General features: G+C 36.4%; 1 protein-coding gene and 1 pseudogene across 16 annotated transcripts in view; one reads left to right on the top strand and one right to left on the bottom strand.

Annotated features, from left to right (window-relative positions):
• Positions 1-22,316, bottom strand: part of PRPF40A (pre-mRNA processing factor 40 homolog A) — a 59,617-nt gene that overhangs the window by 20,841 nt on the left and 16,460 nt on the right. For 9 of the 16 annotated variants that reach the window (XM_036320316.1, XM_036320315.1, XM_036320314.1 and 6 more), the window contains 8 exons: positions 20,515-20,595; positions 18,818-18,848; positions 17,438-17,451; positions 6,757-6,867; positions 4,558-4,678; positions 4,250-4,303; positions 2,533-2,557; positions 1,495-1,857 (listed from right to left, as the gene is read on the bottom strand). In XM_036320316.1, the coding sequence (XP_036176209.1) occupies positions 1,495-1,857; positions 2,533-2,557; positions 4,250-4,303; positions 4,558-4,678; positions 6,757-6,867; positions 17,438-17,451; positions 18,818-18,848; positions 20,515-20,595 (800 nt within the window). The remainder of the gene's footprint in view (positions 1-1,494; positions 1,858-2,532; positions 2,558-4,249; positions 4,304-4,557; positions 4,679-6,756; positions 6,868-17,437; positions 17,452-18,817; positions 18,849-20,514; positions 20,596-22,316) is intronic. The other 7 variants (XM_036320309.1, XM_036320310.1, XM_036320320.1 and 4 more) reach the window with 3 other exon arrangements.
• LOC118661852 lies at positions 15,776-16,324 on the top strand (annotated as a pseudogene).

The raw sequence follows: 22,316 nt of genomic DNA, 5'->3' as shown, positions 1-22,316 counted from the left end.
AAGAAGGAGATCAACCTAAATCGGGGTTGGCAAATCCCTGGGCCAAATCCAGCCTGCTGCCTGTTTCTGTAAATATAGCTTTACTAGAACACAATCATGCTCATGAGTTTACATATTGTTTATGGCTGACTGTGTACTATCACAGCAGAAGTGAGTCACTGTGACAGACTTTAGAACTACAAAACCCAAAGTATTTACTCTTAGACAGTTTATTTTTTTTTTGGGGGGGGGGGGGTCTTTATGAAATGAAAGGTTATAAAATGCAAACATTTCTTTTCATATAAAAAAAGATAATTTAGGGAAAAAAGCTTCAAGTAGAATGCTTAGGGAAAGATAATGGAGTACATACTAACAAAAAAATACAAATATATTCACACTCTAAATATTTGAAAGAAAAAAAGCAGGAAATAATTGTTAGCATTATGAAAAACAAATTATTATGGAAAAAATACAGTAAGTACAAAATGATATGTGAAAGAACGCTGTTCCAAGCTTAAATGTTTATGAGACGAACACTTAAAACTTATGTATATGTTAATAAAATAATATTCCATCATTCAACATGCTATGGAGGTGTCTCATATACATGTACACATTTTAAATGCAGAGAATAAGGGCAGGATGATATAAATAAAATATAAAAATAATTTTTATGCCTTCAAACATACCATATATTCTTTTATAACTTCTAAGTATCAGAAAAGTTATAAAGCTATTTTCACTTTGAAATATGTACCTAAGAAAAACCTTTACAAAAATGGGTAGGGAAATGAAAGCAATATGCTTAAATATTAACATGGGTGATCATGTTTCAAACTTGACACCATGGTTAACTTTTTTTTTAAGTAGGTATCATTAAAGTAAAAAAGCACAGCACAAGGTTCCTTTTTATAACTGTATAAAGCATCGTTATATGAAATATTACTAATCATAGGGTATGCAAATACTTGCAAACTTTTGCTGCATTAAGTTGTACTAATTTAATCTCACTAATAGTTTTCTTACATCTTGCTTATGTTACCTTTTTCTGCCTACTTGAGTGTTATCTTTATTTTTTGCCTACTTGATTTTTGTTTGTTCAATATCAAACTATAGCAAACTTCACTGCAATGCCATGCTAAGCCATATTTGAGATTGAGGCAAAACAAAATCAGCAATACTGATCTTTACTTAAAATTTTCCTATTTTATTAATCATGGACTGTTGCACTGATTGTTTTAAAATACTGCACCACAATAGATCTTGATGACTAAAGTTCTGGGCACCCTTTTAAATATGTTTCTCATACTAAGAAGTTCTGCTTCTTAAAATTCTGTGGATTAGTTTTACAAGAGTTTGAAAGCATGAGCATGGCCCAAGAAAATTCAGCCTCAAAAGTGATCTACTATCTAAAGGCTTATATTTTGATTCCCCCAAAATTAACACTTAATGGCCAATGACTAAACTGGCAATGTGTCTGGTACTGATTTGCAAAAGACAAGGTACTAAACTTACTCAGCTACAGTTTCCTTAGATGTTTCTTCTCCAGCATTACTGTCAACATTTTGATCCTGAACAGCAGGGGTAGTAGTAAGTTGTGCTTGTTCTTCAGTTGAAATGGTTACTGTGTTTTCATTATCTACAACAGTAGCAACAATTGAAGTAACTTCAGGCTCAGGTACAACAGGAACAGTTCCACCGACAGTATTAGCAGAGGTGGAGGCACTGGCGTTGGCTGCAGCAGCAGCTGCTGCAGCAGCTGCAGCAGCTGCAACAACAGCAGCTGCCGCTTCTGCAGCAGCCATGGTGCTCATTGTGGAAGGAATTTCTGTTGTAGGAACTGGGGCTGTTGATGCTGTGGTGCATTCTTCTTGCTTACTATATATTTAAAAAAAGAGAAAACTGGTTATTTCAATACTAATAATCACAAAGCCAAATAAAGCTAGTGTTTAATTATCATACAATCAAATGAATAAGAGAAACTCTTAAAAGGGAAAAAAAGGCAGTGCTGCCAAACTGTTAAGCCATTTAAAATAATTAAAACCACAGAATGAAACTGGATTACTCTGATTTAATTCAGCAAACATTCACGAAAATGTATGATAGGCACTCAGGCAACTCTGCATTTTCAAAAGCCTAATAATTGTTTTCATTTACAAAGTGCACTATCAGATTGTATCATGCCATAAAATTTGATCTATATCATAAATTTCCATACACTCTTTAGATTTTACTCATTAAAAGAAAAACCTGAATAAAGGAAGATATCTATATCTATAAAATACTTCATTCATTCCCAAATTAACTTAAACAAAATTTTGGAGTTTTCTATAACACAATCTTAATGATAAATGATGTAGTCTAAATTCAAACAATCACTGTCTAGTAAAGCATCACTAGTGTACTTTGAGTAAATACCCCTCTCCAATCCTCAAATTCTCCAAAGACACCAAACCATAAGTCCTAACATGTTAATATTATTTATACTGTTAAAACAAAATTATAGGAGATATCACATTTCTAAATACGTACTGATATATAAAATTTGCTTACCTGCTTTCTTCAGCTTTGATCATTGCTATTAAAGAGAAAAAAGAAAAGTTACATACTAGTTTTTAAATACAATCACTGAAAAAAAAACTTTAAAGGAGATAAAGTTTCATACAGTAAGACTTAACTTATTATATATGTACATATATAAAATCACCACTTTTACTGAGCAAGTGCTTGCTCCAAAGTCCCAGGGCAACAATTAAAGAATAAAGACAAACTTAAAGAGCAGTTTTTAAGAAAGCTTTTCCCCACACTGCTGCTTTCCCAAAGATTGCTAGCTACTGCAAAAACTCCCTGAAATAAAACAGTACTTTCCCCAGGGGTAAAACTATTTGTTATTTCTTAAAGATATCAAATTCAAAACATGATCAAATTCATGTTATGAAATTCCAGCACATATATACTAGCATTGACAGGGAGATAATTATGCACACCAACTATATGTAGTAGGGTTATATCAGAAATGAGCTTCGTATTTCTAACGTCAATAAACTTCGAGCCTACCTACAGTATTATTAGCCAATGCTAGTACAGAAATTTAAATTGAGCTGTAAAGATTAGCAACTCAATGCTCCAGCTTTTATTCTGGTTAAGGTAACATTTTTTTGTAGTGGTAACAAAAATATCTTAGCATCATTAGGGAATGAGGTGCTCTATGTAAATAACATAAACCTAACTCTATGAAAATAGAGGGTGACCCAAGAAAATGTATACACACTTTGAATAATTATAAAGGTAGTGTTTACTAAAATACATTTCATTTTCAAAATATAATAGAATCAACTGTTAAAGAGTGTATGCATTTTTTTAGGACACCCTGTATTTTAAAAACTGTATCATTTCTGAAAATCTGTCTAGGATGGCTGACAAAATATACTAAAGGGGTTACTGTTACTAACATAAATTATAATATTTTTCATATACAAATGATACTCTATCTAAGCTAATGAGGTGACACAGAGCAAAGGTAGTAAATAGACTTCAGACCACAGTGCCTTTAAGAAATCATCATTATCTTTTTCATGTAAGATGTTATTTCACATTGCAGACTACTTTGTTAGTCCCATTCTACATTCTTTTACTTTTAACCTACTATTGTTTGACACCAGATTCTATCTTACGTAAAAGTGAAAGAATTAAATTCTCCATCCTTATTCATAATCTGCTATTTTAAGTCCTGGGTTTTATATTAGGTAGTATTTTTAGATTTTAAGCAGTATTCTGAACAATTGAGAATGTTAAAACCCAAAAAGTCCTCCCTTTGTAAGTGAGGCATAATACTTTGCTTACCTTAATTCTCCCAAAACAAGCGTAAGACCTATTTTGCAATGTTGTGATTATATAAAATCTGCATTAAATATGTACTTTCACAACAATATATTAACAAATTTTAAACTGATAAGGATTCAAGGTTCTCTGCTATCTGCTAAATGGTTAACACCTATATTCCATGTATACATCACCCAGAGCTGTATTTGGAAATATTGTATATAACTGTTCTTGCTCTATTTTCCAATGGCATATAACTTAAAAAACAAACACCAAAGTGCAAATTCAACAGCTACAAGCTCATTTATAATATAACCCTTAAGTGAAAGAAATTCTTTGAATTAGATATTTCTCACTGCAGATTTATCCAATCATGGTTAGTGAATATTAGTGACATAGTATAAAAATGTTAAGTAATGACAGAAAATGAATTATCAAAGCAGCTCACCATGCAGGTTTGATTTTGTAATAAGACTTCCAGCAACAATGGTATTCTGGTATCCTAGTTTCAGTGGAATCAAATCAAATAAAAATCTATTTAAAATCTATAGAACTGAGATCTAGAGCAACAAGAAAATAAGAGCCCATAAAACTGTTATACCATTTAAAACATTCTAATCATTTAATTTTTTTTAAAAAAGCCTTTGTTTAAACAATCCTATTTATAAGGGATTGTTTCAGTGTGAATGACACACACACACACACACACATATATATATATAAATTAACATTACAAATTACTTTTTTCTGTTTTACCTTCAAGATCCTCAAGTTCTTTGGGTTTGGCCCAACGGGATTCTTTTGTTTGAGAATTATAATAGTATGGCTTCCCAGAGTCAGACTTGTACTCCTTCCAGGGGCATTTAGATAAAAGTTGCTAGAGGGAAGCAAACCATCAGTTAATAGTAATGTTTTTAGTATCACTCATCACTCACTGTTTTCATTAGATATTATCAAGCCGTACAATTTGAAAGCTTGTGAAGTAATGCTATATAAGCTACCAATTACGAGATACTTAGAGTAATGTTAAGATCGGAATATATTATTTAATCATTACAATACTACTATAACATTTATACTATTACTAGAGGCCCGGTGCATGAATTCATGCTTGGGTGGGGTCCAGCCAGCCCCACCCCCTGGTCAAACTCCAGGTGGAACTCCAGTTCAAGGGGACAATTTGCCTATTAGCTTTTTATTATATAGGATTCCACATTTACCTAAAGAAATAACTTATCTATGGTAATATATCTATTAAGGAGCAGAGGCAAGATTCAAAACCAAATCTACCTGAATTTCAAACCCTACGTGCTTTTTTTATTCCTTAAGTCTTTATTGTTTAGAGCAGGGGTCCTCAAACTACGGCCCGCGGGCCACATGTAAATGCAAATATTGTATTTGTTCCCATTTTGTTTTTTTACTTCAAAATAAGATATGTGCAGTGTGCATAGGAATTTGTTCATAGTTTTTTTTTAAACTATAGTCCGGCCCTCCAACGGTCTGAGGGACAGTGAACTGGCCCCGTTTAAAAAGTTTGAGGACCCCTGGTTTAGAGTATTATAGATGTCCCCCCTTATCCCCTTATTGCCCCCCTCCACTGGGTTTCCACCCTGCCCCAGGCCTTCACTACCCTGTCTATGTCCAAAGGTAAGATCTTTGGTTAATTTCTTCCCACTCTCCCAATCCCCTACCCTCTGAAATTCATCAGTCTGTTCCATTTTTCCATGCCTCTGATTCTATTTTATTCACCAGTTTATTTGGTTCATTAAATTTCTTGTTTGTTTATTTTGATATTCAATTGTTGATAGATATTTATTGCCATTTCATTGTTTGTTTGTTTTTTAACTTTCTTCCTCTTCTTCATTTATACCCAAAGGTAAAAATTACCAACCACATTTCAGAGACTTCTCAAAACTAATACAGTAGAAAAAACAAAATTTGGGAACAAGCAAAATTTTATTTAGTAATGCTTAGATTTCAGCTTCATAATAAACAATTTATTACAAATCAATGTTAATTAAAAGAAAACAAAATATAAGTATGATATACTTAAAATGTAATATATAAACCAGTTAGTGTGGTATGAGAATGCTATTGTAAACTCAAATTCAGATAGAGTGCCTTGGCAAATATATAATTGATAAATAACACTATGTCAGCATTAGGATAAATAAAAAATTATAATATCTATCAACCTCCTCGGACAAGCACTGTGGTACAAATTAGTGTGGTGGCTGGAAAATACTTTTATCTCCTCAAATTCCTTAAGGGGAAGGGGGTGGAGCACAGGGCAGAAGGGAAGATAAAGATGCCAACCAGGAAAATCATTAAGTATAGCCTGAAATGCCAAATCTCTTTTACTTAGGACTTCAGAGTTTTCCACATACAATACTTCTTACTCAATTTATTCCTTCCATCTTACTTCCTTGTCTGTATAATCTGAGTGGTAAACTTGCAACATAAAATGAAAAATACATACTTCGGGGGGGCATTTTCCAACAAGACAATTTTACACTCTAAGAGAAATGTTTGCAATTTAATTTCATCTCTATAAACTCAGCCCCATTTGAAAATTTTAAAAACTCAGTAGAAGATACATGAAATCATCCAAGTGTACTATAGAGGAAAACAATTTGAATTGTTAATTTAAAAAATAAAGGGCAGTCGGATAGTCTTTTTTCCTTCTAATTTATTCTTTAAATTACCTTTCTTAAATTGATGTCACCTAACAAGAGTGCCTGAGCAGGGACAAAGTAAGTAAATAAAATGGGTCTGTTCAAAGAAGAGAATGTGTTTTGTCTTCTTGCAGATTGGTGTGTTTATTAACCCTTTTATCCTCTGAATGCCTTTCTGAGATATAAGTGCTATTTGGATAGTCAAATACCCAGGAAATCCTAAAAAACAAAAATCCAAACGTACTTAATAATCCCTGATTTCCAGCCTTCAAATTTTTACCTCAGCAGGAGTTTTAAGATCATCTGGTTTCTCCCAAGTAGACTGTTTTGTTTCAGTATTGTAGTAGTAAGTCCTTCCATCAGGTGATTTATGTTCAGTCCACATTGATTTCTAAAGAAAAAAAAATTGCAACATTTAAATTATTTAACAATGTCACTGACAGTGAACATCAGTATTATTGGTTGCAAAGCAATATATGACAAAATTAAATTAAATGGGTAAACTTTTGACAGTTTAAGGCACGTAGAATAATTCAGTGATGCAAATAAGATAACTGAAAATCAGATTTTAAAAGTACTTCAAAAGCAGCATGAAATCAATTCAGGTTTTAGGATCTTTTCATTCTACACTGTCTCAGAATTGTAAGGCTATGCGTATTCTCATAAGAATGGTAATTTAAAAAAAAAAAAAAAGAACGGTAATTTTGTAACTTAAGATAATCTTTCAGCAACACAAATCAATGCCTTATGGATAAGAGTTCATGCTAATGTAGTATGTAGGTGAACTGATCATGAACTCAACAACCCAAATCCAAAGAATATTTACATCAAGTTGGACAAAGTTCTACAGAACCTACACTGATATGCTATAAAGATGCAGCTGTCAAAATTAGAAAGCATGACTTTTGGATGACAATAAGAACTTAACAATCAACAAGGTGAAATTTAACAGATATAAAATGTGAATCCAAATGTCTCAACACAAGATAGGAGAAATCAAGCTTCATGTGAAACTACTCGCATATAGAATATAAATCCACTCTTGGGGTCCAAAAACAAAACTACTAAGAACCTACTAAAGTTCCTAGTAAAATCTGAGATATCAACAGATATACCTCAAATAAAGGTTTGTTAAGAGTTTTACAAGAGTACTATATATACATGTATGAATATCTGCACATACAAAATGATAATAAAGGGGAAGGGAGGAAACTTTGAGAAGTGGTATTTAATGGTGGTGATAGTTACATAGGTCTATTTTCCAAAATAATCCAGTTGTACACATTAAATATGTACAGCTTTTCATGTATCAATCATACTTTAATAATGTGGCTTAAAAATAGTTTTACAAGGAATCACGAGTGAATGAATTACTGGATGAGATCAAAGGTACTAAGTCCAGTTCTGGCAGACTGGTAACAAACTGAAATATGCTTTAAAGAGGGTTATAGAGATCATCTTTCTACAGTTCTTCCAATCTAAGACAAAACATTACTGTATATACCACCTCTAAGAAAGGAAAGTAAGATCGTCAAACTGTCACATACTTTGTACCACTCAGCTTTTATGTTAAATATTATTGAAAGAATTTATTTTTACTTAGACATTGGCTTTACCACAAATCACTTTTGTGAATAAATAAAAAGAAAAACAGGCAAATAAGACAATTAAGCTGTTCCTTAAACTTCACTGTGAAATCATTTTTTTGTATCAGAGTTGCTGATATCCATTATATTTCACATAATATCATCTGGCATTAAGGATACACATAATGCAGCATTTCTCAAAAAAAATAAAACAACCAAAAACCACTGGTACTGACTTAATTTTCTTGCATTTTTACGTAAAGCTAATCTACCTTTCCTGCTTCCTTATCAACTTTATTGAATAACCAGGGGCCCGGTGCACAAAATTTGTTCATGGGTAGGGTCTCTAGGTCTGGCTGGCAATCAGGGCCGACCTGTGGGGCGATCGGAGGGCCCGCTGGCACCCACTTGGCTGGCCTGGGGCCTGCAGACTAGGGGCAGTTCCTGTGTTGAGCGTCTGCCCCCTGGTGGTCAGTGCGCATCATAACGACCAGTTGTTCCACCCACTGTTTTGCCGTTCAGTCAGTTTTCATATTAAGCTTTTATTATGTAGGATAGAAGACGTACTTTTGATTTCTGCTTTGGGAATGTAGCTAAATTCAAGTGTTGGTTTTGCTACTCTCTCACCATAATCATTTCATTTCTAGTTGATAAAAGAGTGCTGTGCAATTATTTCTAGGATTTTCTTTTAAACTACACTGATATTAATTCTTCTGATATTGGCTCGTTTGCTATCCAATCATGTACAACTAGCCATGACTACTACCTAGAGAACAGAAATCATAAGACGTGAATTATAGAGTGCATCCCAATTTCATTCATATTAAATGGAAAAAAATAAATATGCTAGTAGAAAACTAGATAATTTAAGGATCATTTGTAAAAAGTGAGAATGGAGAGCCCAGCCAGTGTTGCTCAGTGGTTGAGCATGGACCTATGAATCAGGTGGTCACAGTTCAATTCCTGGTCAGGGCACATGCCTGGGTTGTGGGTTCGATCCCCAGTAGGGGGCATGCAGGAGGCAGCCAATCAATGATTCTCATCGTTGATGTTTCTGTCTCTCTCTCCCTCCCTCTCCCTTCCTCTCTGAAATCATTAAAAAATAAATACATTTTTAAAAAGTGAGAATGGAGAACACAAAATAATGTGATTTTAACAAGGACAGATGATTTTTCCTATAACTTTTGAGAATTAGAATGAAAGAATTATAGGTAGCCATTAGACTAGAAAGGACCTGATAAAAATTGGGCTGTTTGATAACAAAATGAAGCCCCTTCCTAATGAGATTTGATAAGTCATCTGAAAACCAGTCACAGAATGGACTGGAAGAATTAATGTATTATAAAAATATCCATACTACACAAAGCAATCCACAGATTCAATGTAATCCCCAGCAAAGTTCAAATTGCATTTTTCACAGGAAATAGAACAATCCTAAAATTTATATGAAACCACAAAATACCCCCAATAGTCAAAATCATCTTGAGGAAGAACAAAACTGGAGGCATCAAGCTCCTGGATTTCAAACTCTGTTACAAAGTACAGTAATCAAAACAGTTTGATATTGACATAAAAACAGACACATAGGACAATGAAACAGAAGCTAAAGCCCAGAAATAAATTCATGCACCTATGGTCATTTAATTATAACAAAAGAGCCAAGAATATACATAAGGAAATGACAGCTTCTTCAATAAGTGATGTTGAGAAAACTTAGCCAAATTCAAATTAATAAAACTAGATTACTATCTTATACCACACACAAAATTTAACTCAAAATGAATTAAAGATTTGAATTAAGATCAGAAACTATAAAGGCTCCTAGAAAATATCGGCGGTAAGTTCCTTGACAGTGGTATTGACAATCATTTTATTATCTGAATCCAAAAACAAAGGCAAAGAAAGCAAAAATAAATAAGTGGGACTACAGCAAACTAAAAAACTTGTGTACTGCAAATGAAGCCATCAACAGATGAAAAGGCAACCTACTAAATGGAAAGAAATATTTGCAAGTAATCTTATCTAATAATAGACAAACATGGTAATTAACCGTACCTCGAACACACTTCCCATTGGCTAATCAGGGCAATATGCAAATTAACTGCCAACCAAGATGGCGGTTAATTTGCATACATAGGCGCAATCATGGGAGGCGAAAGGGATCGGAAACCCAGGCGGCAGGCAAGAACTGGGGGGCGGGCAAAGGCGGCCCTGCTGGCAGCCTTTTCCCGCCCCCCAGCAGGTGATTGCCATTGGAAAGCCTGGCGGCAGACGATGCAACAACCCCAGGCCGGGGGTGTGGGCTGCCTGCGGCCAGATATGGCATTGTGGATTGGAGGGAGAGAGAGCCTGGGCGCAGGCCAGCCGGCACCCCCGGACGCCCCCAGGCACCAGGGGTGCCGGCTGGCCTGCTTCCCCGTGATCACCACAGCGATCAGAGGGAGAGAGAACCGGGGCACAGGCCAGCCGACACCCCCGGACCCCCCCGGGGCGCCGGTTGGCCTGCTTCTCCGTGATCGCCATGGCACCCCCAGCACCTCAGCACCTGAGATGCAAAGGTTGGGGATGAAATGACTTTTCCCAACCACATCTGCAAATATCCTGGGGAAGGCATCACTGAAGAGTTCACAACAACTCTCTTACTTGGCAAGGAAGAAAACAGCTGGCAACGGAAACAATCCCTTACATCAAACTTAAGGTCCCTCTGAGTAAAAAAGAATATTTCTAAAGTAAAGGAGGGAGCAGGCAAAAATAATAGGTTCTCATGACTTACACTGAAGTTTGAGCATATGACAGAGTCAAAACGAACATACAAATTAAAACAGACAGTGGACATTCAAATGACCTGAATCAACTGTCACGGTTTGTCCCAATAGCAGCAATGCTTATGTGATAATATAGTTTAACAAACATACAAAACAAGTCACATGATAAGAGAGGTTCGGCTTCTAAAGTAAATTGAATATGTTCTTTAAAAATTCTCATGTCCTCCCCTCTGACTATAATTCTTAATTTTCCAATCAGAAAATTACCCCAGGTGATCCAGTAACATGTAGAACTTCAGTTATCTAACTTATTTTAAAAACAAACAAACATCCCAACCATTTTTAAAATATGTAAATTGATATTTTAGGGTTAAAATTATAGAAGATAATTAGATCCAAATATATTTTCTGAATAGAAAATATTTGTTTTTAATTTAAAAAAAAATAAACATAAAAAAATATGTAAGTGACACATTTTCCCAAGGAACTCTGAATTAGTACCTTTCCCTCTTAGTTCAAATTAAGAGAATCTATGGAGTTCCCTATACTGCACAAGTTTTAATGAAAGAAAATAAGACTTTCTAAGAGCATCAAATACATGTTTTGTTATTTACAAACATATATACTCCTCTCTCTCTCTCTCTCTCTCTCTAAAATATATTTTTACTGATTCAGAGAGGAAGGGAGAGGGAGAGAGATAGAAACATCAATGATGAGCCCTGGCTGGTTTGGCTCAGTGGATGGAGGAGCGTCGGCCTGTGGACTGAAGGGTCCCAGGTTTGATTCCTGTCAAAGGCATGTACCTGGGTTGCCGGCACATCCCCAGTAGGAGGCGTGCAGGAGGCAGCTGATCGATGTTTCTCTCTCATCGATGTTTTTAACTCTCTATCCCTCTCCCTTCCTCTCTGTAAAAAAACAATAAAATATATTAAAAAAAAAAAAAAGAAAGAGAGAAAGAAACATCAATGATGAGAGAGAATCATTGATCAGCTGCCTCCTACATGCCCTGTACTGGGGATCAAGCCCACAACCCGGGCATGTGGCCTCACCTGGAATCAAACTGTGACCTCCTGGTTCATAGGTCGATGCTAAACCACTGAGTCACACTGGCAGGGCTCAATTCTAATTTATAAATTCATTCCAAGGACCTATACAGCTTGAAAAGCTTTAGAAGTAGTTTCAAAAAAACTAGCTTTTAAGTAACAAGAAAACAGTTATAGAAGAAAGTTTAAATTAAAAGAAAAAATTGTTTTGATTTATTCAAGAGTGGGAACATCCTCCATGAAAATGTGTACCTTGACTGTGGATGGCTGGGAGGCCTTATCACACCTTAGGAATTCAAATGCTTTTTACAATGAAAAGAAAGAGAGTTTCATCTCATTTCTCTACCAGGGTAGATGTCTGTCAACAGAAGGTGGACATCAATAAAAGGAGGGGCTTGCACAATCAATCCAGAAAGTCAGCAATCTATGAATAATCCAGAACCGAGTATTAATCCCCTCTGCCACACACCCTCCCTCCCAGCCACTGAGCAAGATAATTACTCTCAAGTCAAGCTAAGTGACCCCAGTCACAGTGGCCCAATGCTGACATACAAAGCATACAAATAATTCTCACTCTGGCATAAAAGTGACAACTTTCTTGGAAGAAAAGCAGATACTGTAAATTTCTCAAAGTCTTCCTGAAACATTTTTTCAAGTAATTTTTACTTCTTTAGAAAAAATGCCATGGGAAACCATCTGTAATAAAATGCCCATTCCATAAAATAATTCATCTATACTAATAAAAGGGTAATAAAAGGGTAATATGCTAATTAGACTGGGAAGCCTTCCAGATGTTCTTCTGGACAAAGCCATGGTGGCGGGGCTGAGGTAGAGGCGGTTAGAGGCCAAGAGGGGAGAGCAGTTGTGGGTGATCAGGCTGGTGGGGGGCAGGGCCGTTGGGAGTAAGCAGACCAGCAAGGGGGGCCAGTTGGGGACAAGCAGGCCATCAGTGGGGGTCAGTTGGAGGTGATCAGGACAGCGGGGGGGGGGGGGGGGGCGCAGTTTGGAGTCAGCAGGCCAGCAGGGGGACAGTTGGGGATGAGCAGGTCAGTGGGGAGGGAAGGTAGGGGCGAGCAGGCCAGCAGGGGGGGCAGTTTGGGGTGATCAGGCTGGCGGGGGGGGGCATTTGGGAGCAAGCAGGCCGGCAGCGGGGGGGGGGGGGGGGGCAGTTGGGAGCAAGCAGACTGGCAGGCAGAGTGGTTAGAGGCAATCAGGCAGGCAGGCAGGCGAGTGGTTAGGAGCCAGCAGTCCTGGATTGCGAGAGGGATGTCCGACTGCCGGTTTAGGCCCAATCCCTGTAAACTGGCAATAGGACATCCTTCAAGGGGTCCCAAATTGGAGAGGATGCAGGCCAGGCTGAGGAACATACCCTCCTCCGTGCACGAATTTCGTGCACCAGGCCACTAGTCCTATGTAATAAAAGACTAATATGCAAATCGACCAAACGATCGCTATGACACGCACTGACCACCAGGGGGCAAACATACAACGCAGGAGCCCCCTGGTGGTCAGTGCACCAGAAGCCAGGTTCACAGCTGGCGAGCACAGCTAAGGATGTCTGACTGCTGGCTTAGCGGGAGCGGGCCTAAGCTGGCGGTCGGACATCCCCAGAGGTCTCCTGGACTGCAAGAGGGCCCAGACCGGGCTGAGGGACCCCCCACCCTGCCCTGAGTGCACGAATTTCGTTAACTGGGCCTCTAGTATATCCGATAAGGAGTGAGTATCACAAATATATAAAGAATTCATACAGTTCACCAGCGAAAATCCCCAAACAATCCAATTTAGAAACAGGCAAAGAAACTGAATACACTTTTCCAAAGAAGAAATGCAGATGACCAACAGGCACATGAAAAGATGCTCAATGCCACTAATTATCAGGGAAGTACAAATCAAAACTACAAGATATCTATCACCTAACATCCGTTAGAATTATCACCAAGAAGACAATAAAAGTGGTAAAGAGGATGTGGAGAAAAGAAAACCCTTGTGCATTACTAATAGGAAAATAAATTCGTATAGCCATTATGGAAAACAATGTGAAGATTCCTCCAAATATTAAAAATAGAACTACCATTTGAACCAGCAATTGCGCTTCTGGGTATTCAACTTAAGAAAACAAAAACACTAACTTGAAAAGATATATGTATCCCCATGTTCACTGCAGAATTATTTACAACTAGAGGCCTGATGCATGAAATTCATGCAAGAGTAGCCTTCCTTCCCCCGGCTGCTGGCACCGGCTTTCCTCTGGCACCCGGGACCAGGGCTTCCCTTGCAGCCCCAGCTTCATCCAGAAGGTCGTCCGGTCTAATGAGCATATTACACTTTTTTATTATAGATAGCTAAAATACGGAAATAATGTTGTGTCCATCAGTGGATGAATGGATAAAGATATGGTGGATGAATGGATAAAGATATTCTCTTGGTTGACTGAATAGTATTCCATTGTATGTATGTATGTATGTATGTATGTATGTGTGTGTGTACATATATATATAATGGATGTGTACACACACACACACACACACACACACACACACATATACACATACAATGGAATACTATTCAGTCAACCAAGAGAATGAAACCTTGCCATTTGGGACAACATGAATAGACCTTGAGGGTATTATGCTAAGTGAAATAATCAGACAAAGACAACTACCCTATAATCTCACGTATATGTAAAATCTTAAACAAACAAGCAAACAAAAAACCCAAGCTTATAGACACAGAGAACAGATTGATGCTGGTTGCCAGAGGGGAGTGGAGGGAAATGGGTGAAATGGGTAGAGTCAAAAGATACAAACTTTCAGCTATAAAATAAATGTCATGGGACTGTAATGTATTGCATAATCAATACCTTCTATATATAAAAGGCTAATATGCAAATAGACCGGAACGGAACAACCGACGGAACGGAACAACTGAACAACCAGCTGCTATGATGTGCACTGACCACAAGGGAGCACACAGAGAATATGGTGGAGCAGGTGAGCGGGGGGGCCAAACCAAAGTGGGGCACTGGCTGCTGTCATTGGGGCGAGCCTCTGGTGGTTATTAAAAATTCTTTGCTCCTGCACGCTGCAGTCCCACCTGGCCTGGCGCTTGCACCTGTTGTTGGTGCCAGCCGTGCTCACACCCATTCCTGGCGCCCAGCACCAGCTGTGATTGCTCAACACCATCAGTGGATGTGAGTGGCGCTGCTGGCCCCGATCGCCCCTCAGGGCTTCTCCACCTCCCCCTGCTCCTGAGAGGCGATTGGGGCCAGCAGCCGCCTCTCGCACCCACTACCAGCGACAACCCTGACTGCACTCACAGCTGGCGCTGGAGCCACCACTCGCACGCGCTGCTGGCGCCTGGCGCCAGTCCCGATCGCTTGGCGACATCAGTGGGTTCAAGCAGCGGCTGCTGGCCTTGATCGAACCTGAGGGGCGATTGAGGCCATCAGTGGGTGCGAGTGGGGCCAGCACCATCAGCACATGAGAGCGACGGCAGTGGGACCAGGGTCTGCGGCAGGAGGGGCTGTGCTGGGGTACAGAGGATGGGCTAAAACCTGCCCCTGTGCCCACCGCAGCCTTGCGGCCCACAGTTCCTTTCAAGGTGCACAAATTAGTGCACTGGGACCCTGGTAGTTAATAATACTGTATTTCATATCTAAAAATTGTTAAGAGTAAATCATAACAGTACTCATCACAAGAAAAATTTTTATAATTTGTAAGGTGAAGAATGTTAAATACGTAACTTATTGTGATCATTTCACAATGTATACAAAGTACTGAATCATTTATTGTATACCTAACACTAATATGTTAATTAAAATAAAAAAAGATGAAGAACTTAAAGGGAATGACCATAATCTGAAGCATACAAGTAACTCATATCTGTGTACCTGAATCTAAAAAGAAAATAAAAGTAAGCTTTCAAATAAATACATAATATTTTTGGAAAAGTTTAATAGAAAAATATGAAATGTCACTCCTCCTAAAATTGAAATTAATTACTATCATTAGCCAAAAATAAAAACAGGGCTTTTCCCTGCTGATAGAGCTCTTGCAAACATGGTGAACGTTCCTAAAACCCACCGAACTTTCTATAAGAAGTGTGGCAAGCATCAACCCCACAAAGTAACAGTACAAGGGCAAGGATTCTCTGTATGCACAGGGAAAGCGACGACGTTATGATAGGAAGCAGAGTGGCAATGGTGGACAGACTAAGCCAATTTTCTGAAAAAAGGCTAAAACTATAAAGAAGATTGTGCTGAGGCTTGAATGCACTGAGACTAACTGCAGATCTAAGAGAATGCTGGCAATTAAGAGATGCAAGCATTTTGAACTGGGAGGAGATAAGATAAAGGGTCAAGTGATCCAGTTCTAAGGTTCATATTTTGTTTTATTATGTGACAATAAAATCTTGGTAAGTTCAAAAATAAATAAATAAATAAATAAATAAATAAAAACAGGCACTTACAATGAAAAAATACCAAACAGATATGTTATAACCATTCAACTTTTAAAGCAAAAGATACAAATTTAAAATATTTATATATAGTTCACAATTAAAAGTGTTTCTCCCTAATTTAAAATATTGACATATATGTAATCAATTCATAGCTTTTACATTTCCTAAATCTGGGGTAACAGCTACCTCCAAGAATGTAGTTCTGAATAAATGAAATTATACATATAAATTTTTTTTCATTGATGTTTAAGAACACAAGTAAAAAAAGTCAGAGGCTAAAGAATGGTACTATTAAAAATAGGTATAAAAAGACATTTTTAGGTGGTCTCAGGCTTACAGTATTTTCCAAACACATCACAAAATTGTTTAACAGTATACCTACAGAAGCATTAGCAAAAAGAACTAAAAGATACTATCTTGAAATCAAGTGTTGAGAAAAAAACCTGTGGCACAGCAATATAATTATTCATTTTCTAAAGAAAGTCAAGCAATTATGAATATTCTGTCTTTCTGACACTGTTAAGGAAGGTACAAGAAAAAAGTATTATTATTATTATTTTTCACTGATTTCAAAGAGAAAGGGAGAGGGTGACATGGAAACATCAATGATGAGAGAGAATCATTGATCAGCTGCCTCCTGCACGCCCCACACCGTGGATCAAGCCCACAACCTGGGCATGTGCCCTTGACTGGAATCAAGCCCAGGACCCTTTGGTCCACAGGCTGACGCTCTATCCATTGAGCCAAACTAGCTAGGGCAAGAAAAAAATATTTTAAACTACATTAGTTTTGTAGTAAAAAAGAATTATATATTTGTATATAAGAGTAATCTCTAATGTAATGCTTAACTAAAAGTTTACCAGACTAATTACTATGCACCTACAAATTTCATTTTCCTTCTAATTGTGATGGGCAGAATCAAATACTTGATATACATTGGATTCCCATTAAGTCCCATCAAAATCAGTTTTCAAAATAAATCATTCACAAACCATTTTTCAACATTTGGCATGGAAATAAAAGGATTAAAGTTAGTAAATATTTAATACAGAAATAAGAATATAACAGGCTAAAGTATAATGAAATAAATATCTTTCAGAGGTACTTACTGTGCCTGTTGTACCTAAAAAGAAAAAAGAATATTTATAATGTAATAAATCATGCTATCCTTGAGTTAACAGTTGAAAAATACTTAATATTATTTCTGCCAAGTCATTCCATCACACTAAATATCCTAAAACTGTCCCATATAACCTATGATTATGTACTTGCTATTTCCAGGAAATAAATATCTATAGTGCAACGATTTTCAGAATCAAGTGGCACATTGAACTTTCAATCTGCAAACTCAAAGCTGGTTTGAGAAGTATTCATACATATGCCTTTTGTTTTTCTTGTTCTTGCTATTATTAGGTGTTCTCTTTCTCTGCTATACTACTAAAGTACTTGAAAATACCTCTCTAATCCTAAGCTTTAGATTTCTAACAAGTTCAACTATCTAGGGTCCACTGAGAACAATTAAAAGAGGTCACTATGACATCAATGGTAGAGCCAAGGTATTAAAAAGTAATTAAAAATAAATGTTAAGTAATTTTCCAGGATTATTTAGGGTCATAGTAATTAGCTCCAGATATCTATATACATTAATATATTACATGAATTATTTCAGAACATCGTTTCAGCTTAAATCATGATATAGTGAAACATCTTAAAAACATCAATTATGTCCCCTATAAACCTGTAGGAAAGCACACTGTGCATTTAAACATGTTGTGAACCATGTTTAAAACAAAAGTTTAGGCATAATCACGGGACAAAGTTTAGCATGTGAAATACTAATTTATGTGGAACATCATTTACTCATGGATAAATGAAGAGTTACTATTACATATTATAACCACAAACACTTATTGGTAACTGGCTGAAGAAAAATATTATCATAGGACTTACGAATTGCAATGACTACAAGGACCAAGCAAGGTAACAAAAAAAAAATAACTAAGTAGTCCAGAGGCAAATAAAAATGCATGTTCCACATGAAGTGCTACCCATTCTACAATGTCTGCTGATACAATTATGAGCTCACCAGAGTTGTTCATTCGATACTCTGAGACCACGGTAAACAATAAATATCAGATCATCCAATTTTTTCAGAGAAATAAAAATCTTTGGGCAAAAAGATAAATTCAAACTTTAAAGTCAACAGACTTTAAATGTTAGCAACTAATTACAGAATTTAAAAACACTGTGTAGGCCAAAGTATATCCATAGACCAAATTTGGTTCCAGAACTCTTGACCTAAAATTAGTTTCTTATGGATTTAATTATGAATGTTATTCCTATTTCCCACTGCCTTAAAAAAAAAAAAAAAGACAAAAATCAGGAGCTGATTATAAATCACAGGAGATATTGCTTTCATTCCTCATTATAATATGGTAGCTACTGTTCAAAGGAAGTGTAACATACACCACCATAAATGGTATGCATACCTGCTGTTAAATCCATATTATTTACTCCTGGCTGTAAGAAGAAAAAGAAAATTAATAATATTCACCTTGTTTAAACTGTATTTTACGTAAGTCACTCATAAAGAACAATCAGTTCCCTCTATGTATAATTCTCAAGCCACTGACTCAAAGATTTTTTGTTAATTTTAGTGGTCTCAGTTCCCTGAGCTTGATATAAATTATAAAAAACATCAGGAACCTGAGGCTACTGAAGTACTTTAATCTAAGTGCTGCATTTATACAACCATCAATTATATACAGATCAACAACTCTTCAGTCACAATTCTGAAATCCAAAAAGCTCTGAAAACCAATTCATGTTTGACATCAAAACTCATTAAAGTAGCAAAACCTGACCTGAATGAAATGAACTATTTAGTCTTTATTTGCCCCACATCAGAGGAAATATCCATGTTTCACTATGGAAATACTGTGCTAGAAATTATAGGGCACTGCCCAAGACCCCATAGGAATTTTTAACATAATATATAGTATATATAATTTATTACTCTATAATATTAAAAAAAATTGACATATATCTGGTCCTAGGGGTTTTGTATAAGACATTACAAACTCAGCACTCCAATGGAGTATGCCACATCTGTTCATTACAACCACTAGGCTATCCTGTAATAAAGAAGTTGTACAAATTTGAATATCATAATGATTTATATATTGCTATACTACCCAGTGTTCATAGTTTTGATAAGTAATGTGCCACAGCTGAAGTCTCAAAAAGTAATGGATTTCAAATGTAATCTTCTGATTTCTAAATCTAGAATCTAGTATTAAATGACATCATTTCAATTTCCAATTGGCACTCAGTAAAGCACATGTCTACTCTTTAATATATTATGCTAGCAGACCAATAAAATATTTCTAGTTGACAAATTTGCTTTTTAGTATTCCAGTCTTTTCTAATATGTACAATCAATTTGATAAAAATATTCATATACTATAATATAAAGGGAAAAATGGAACTGCTTATTCAGGAAACTAAAAATAAAAGTCCACTATAATTCCAATGTTACATTACAGTACTCCAGAGGCACTTAAAAAGCTAACAATTGCCTATCAAATACGTATATATTATCTATATATATAAAAGTTTAAAATGCTAAGTGTCCGACCAGTTGCTATGATGCGCACTGACCACCAGGGGGCAGATGGTCAATGCAGGAGCTGCCGAGCTGCAATGACTTGGTAGCGGCGATTCTTGGGTAACGCCCCTGAAACCAGAGAGGAGGAAGAGCAGTTCCTTGCAGGGCCGCGCGTTTCTACCTTCAGCTGTGGGTTATGTTGTTGTTGGGGCACTGTCAGCCTTCAATTTGGTTTGCTGCACACTTGCATTTGGGCTCCATACCCTGTATGACAGCAACTTTGCAGAGTGCCCTCTCGCACGCTGGGACCCCTCAGAGGATGTGGGAGAGCCAGTTTTGGCCCGATCCCCGCAGGCCCGGCTGAGGGACCCCAACTGCCGGAGGGACCCTGTAGATGCCAGGGAAGGACCACGGGAGGTTGGCTCCAGGGTGTGTCCAGCCCAACTCACCTTGTCCCGCCCCGCCGGCCACCTTCTAATTAATTTCCTTTCAATGTGCAGGAATCTGTGCACCGGGTCACTAGTTTAATGTATAAAAGAAATCAAAACATCACAGGAAATAGTTATTTTCACAAGATTACCGGTAAGGCAGGCTGCATGGAAGCCTGAGACATATGAGACATCATCATTCCAGGCATTACTGAAGACATCATTCCAGGCATCTAGAACAAAAGTAAAAAAAAAAAAAAAAAAAAGGTTACTGCATAAGACCAAAGCCCTAATATGACTTGAAGAATCTATGTACAATTTAAGATTAAAATCCAGTGAGCACTATATTATATAGGTAATATGCTTAGTAAGTGCTTGCTGAATGAATGAAGTACTTCATCAATGATCTATTTTAATACTTATGTGATAATTACTATGTATAGTCAAAATTATTTTAACAAACTTAAAAGTTTAGGCAATTACATTCTTTGTAACCTAAATTTAAGAATATTAATTTCCTTTCAATTTTAGCTCAACACTCATGCTTTTCTCCCTTTTTTGGAGCAAGACAAAAACTTTTTTTTCCCTCCAGTATTTCTCACCTTTGAATTTTAGTATCTAAATTAAACTGTATAGCAATCTGGTTCTTTAGATCAAAGGTGTTTAAAATTCAGTGATTTTTAAAATTACATAAAAATCTAACTTCTCGAATACAAATCATCTATAACCTCACTGGTAAAAAAAAATTAAGTATATACATAAATATCTGAAGAAAAAATATTAGTTTGGAAGCTTAATCTAGTGTACCAATAACTGCCATCCAAATCTACAAGTTAATCTTTCCTATTAAGAATGAATAAAGATCATGAAGAATAACACATTTCCAAAGGATTCCGACCTATGCTCATGTATATTAGTATAATTCTACATTATAATTTTGATTTTACTATGAACAAATCTAAAGAAAACATGGAGGTGGTAAAAATTATATACAATCATAGGTACTTAAATAAATAACCAATTATTCAAAAATTTCAAATTAAATGAACAATTTGAGAAATAAAAACCAAAAAGAAATAAACATATTAGTCAATAGGAACATATACATGTAAAGTTACTAAAGATAGACAAGACCACCCACACACTGAATTTTATTACTTGTGAAAGTCAAGTCTTCAAGCAAAACCAGGCCAAAGTACAATTAAAATTAAGTAGAATGGTATTTATGCGTTAAAGGGAAAATTTTTTGCTTCTCAAAACATTAAATAAACTGATTAAACATCACTGAACAAGAACTTAACAGAAAACATGTGACTAAAACTTGAAATAAACATTCAAATAATCCTTAAAAAAAAAAAAAGGTGCAGAATTTGAAAATCGAAATAACAAGCCTCCAGCACCCACACTAACAGAATAACAAAAATAATTTGCACATTAAGAGAAATAATAAAAGAGATCAAATGAGAACTAGGCTTGTTCCCTCTCCTTCCCCAACCCTTACAGACACACCCTCACATTAATTTTTCATTAGGCTAATAGCAAAGTAGGTTTGAATTCTGTAAGTACTAAGTTACTGATTATGGTGAACCTGCTGTTTAAAATGGTCTGTTTATAAAATCAAAAACTAGTAACACACCAGTAACTAGAATTCTAAGCTGAATTGAGGAACTGAAGTTTGAAAACTTAACAGAAAAACAAAATCTCTATCATGCAACAATTTCCACATGGTAGCACAAATGAATGTAATTTCGAACTGAAATACTGTGACACACAAGTAATCAAATCCCATTTAAAAAACAGAGCACAACAGAACATGGCCAATGACACAACAGATAGTATATGAGAATCATTAAAGAACGTTTGCTCTGGCACGGTAATTCAATTGGTTGGAGCATCGTCCCGTACACCAAAGGGTTGCATGGGTTCAATCCTGGGTCAGGGCACAAACCTAGGT

The sequence above is a fragment of the Myotis myotis genome, unplaced genomic scaffold (assembly GCF_014108235.1).
Source record: "Myotis myotis isolate mMyoMyo1 unplaced genomic scaffold, mMyoMyo1.p scaffold_m19_p_8, whole genome shotgun sequence".
NCBI lineage: Eukaryota > Metazoa > Chordata > Mammalia > Chiroptera > Vespertilionidae > Myotis > Myotis myotis.
Note: the sequence above shows the minus strand (reverse complement) of the source record. Positions and strands in the feature narration are given on the sequence as shown.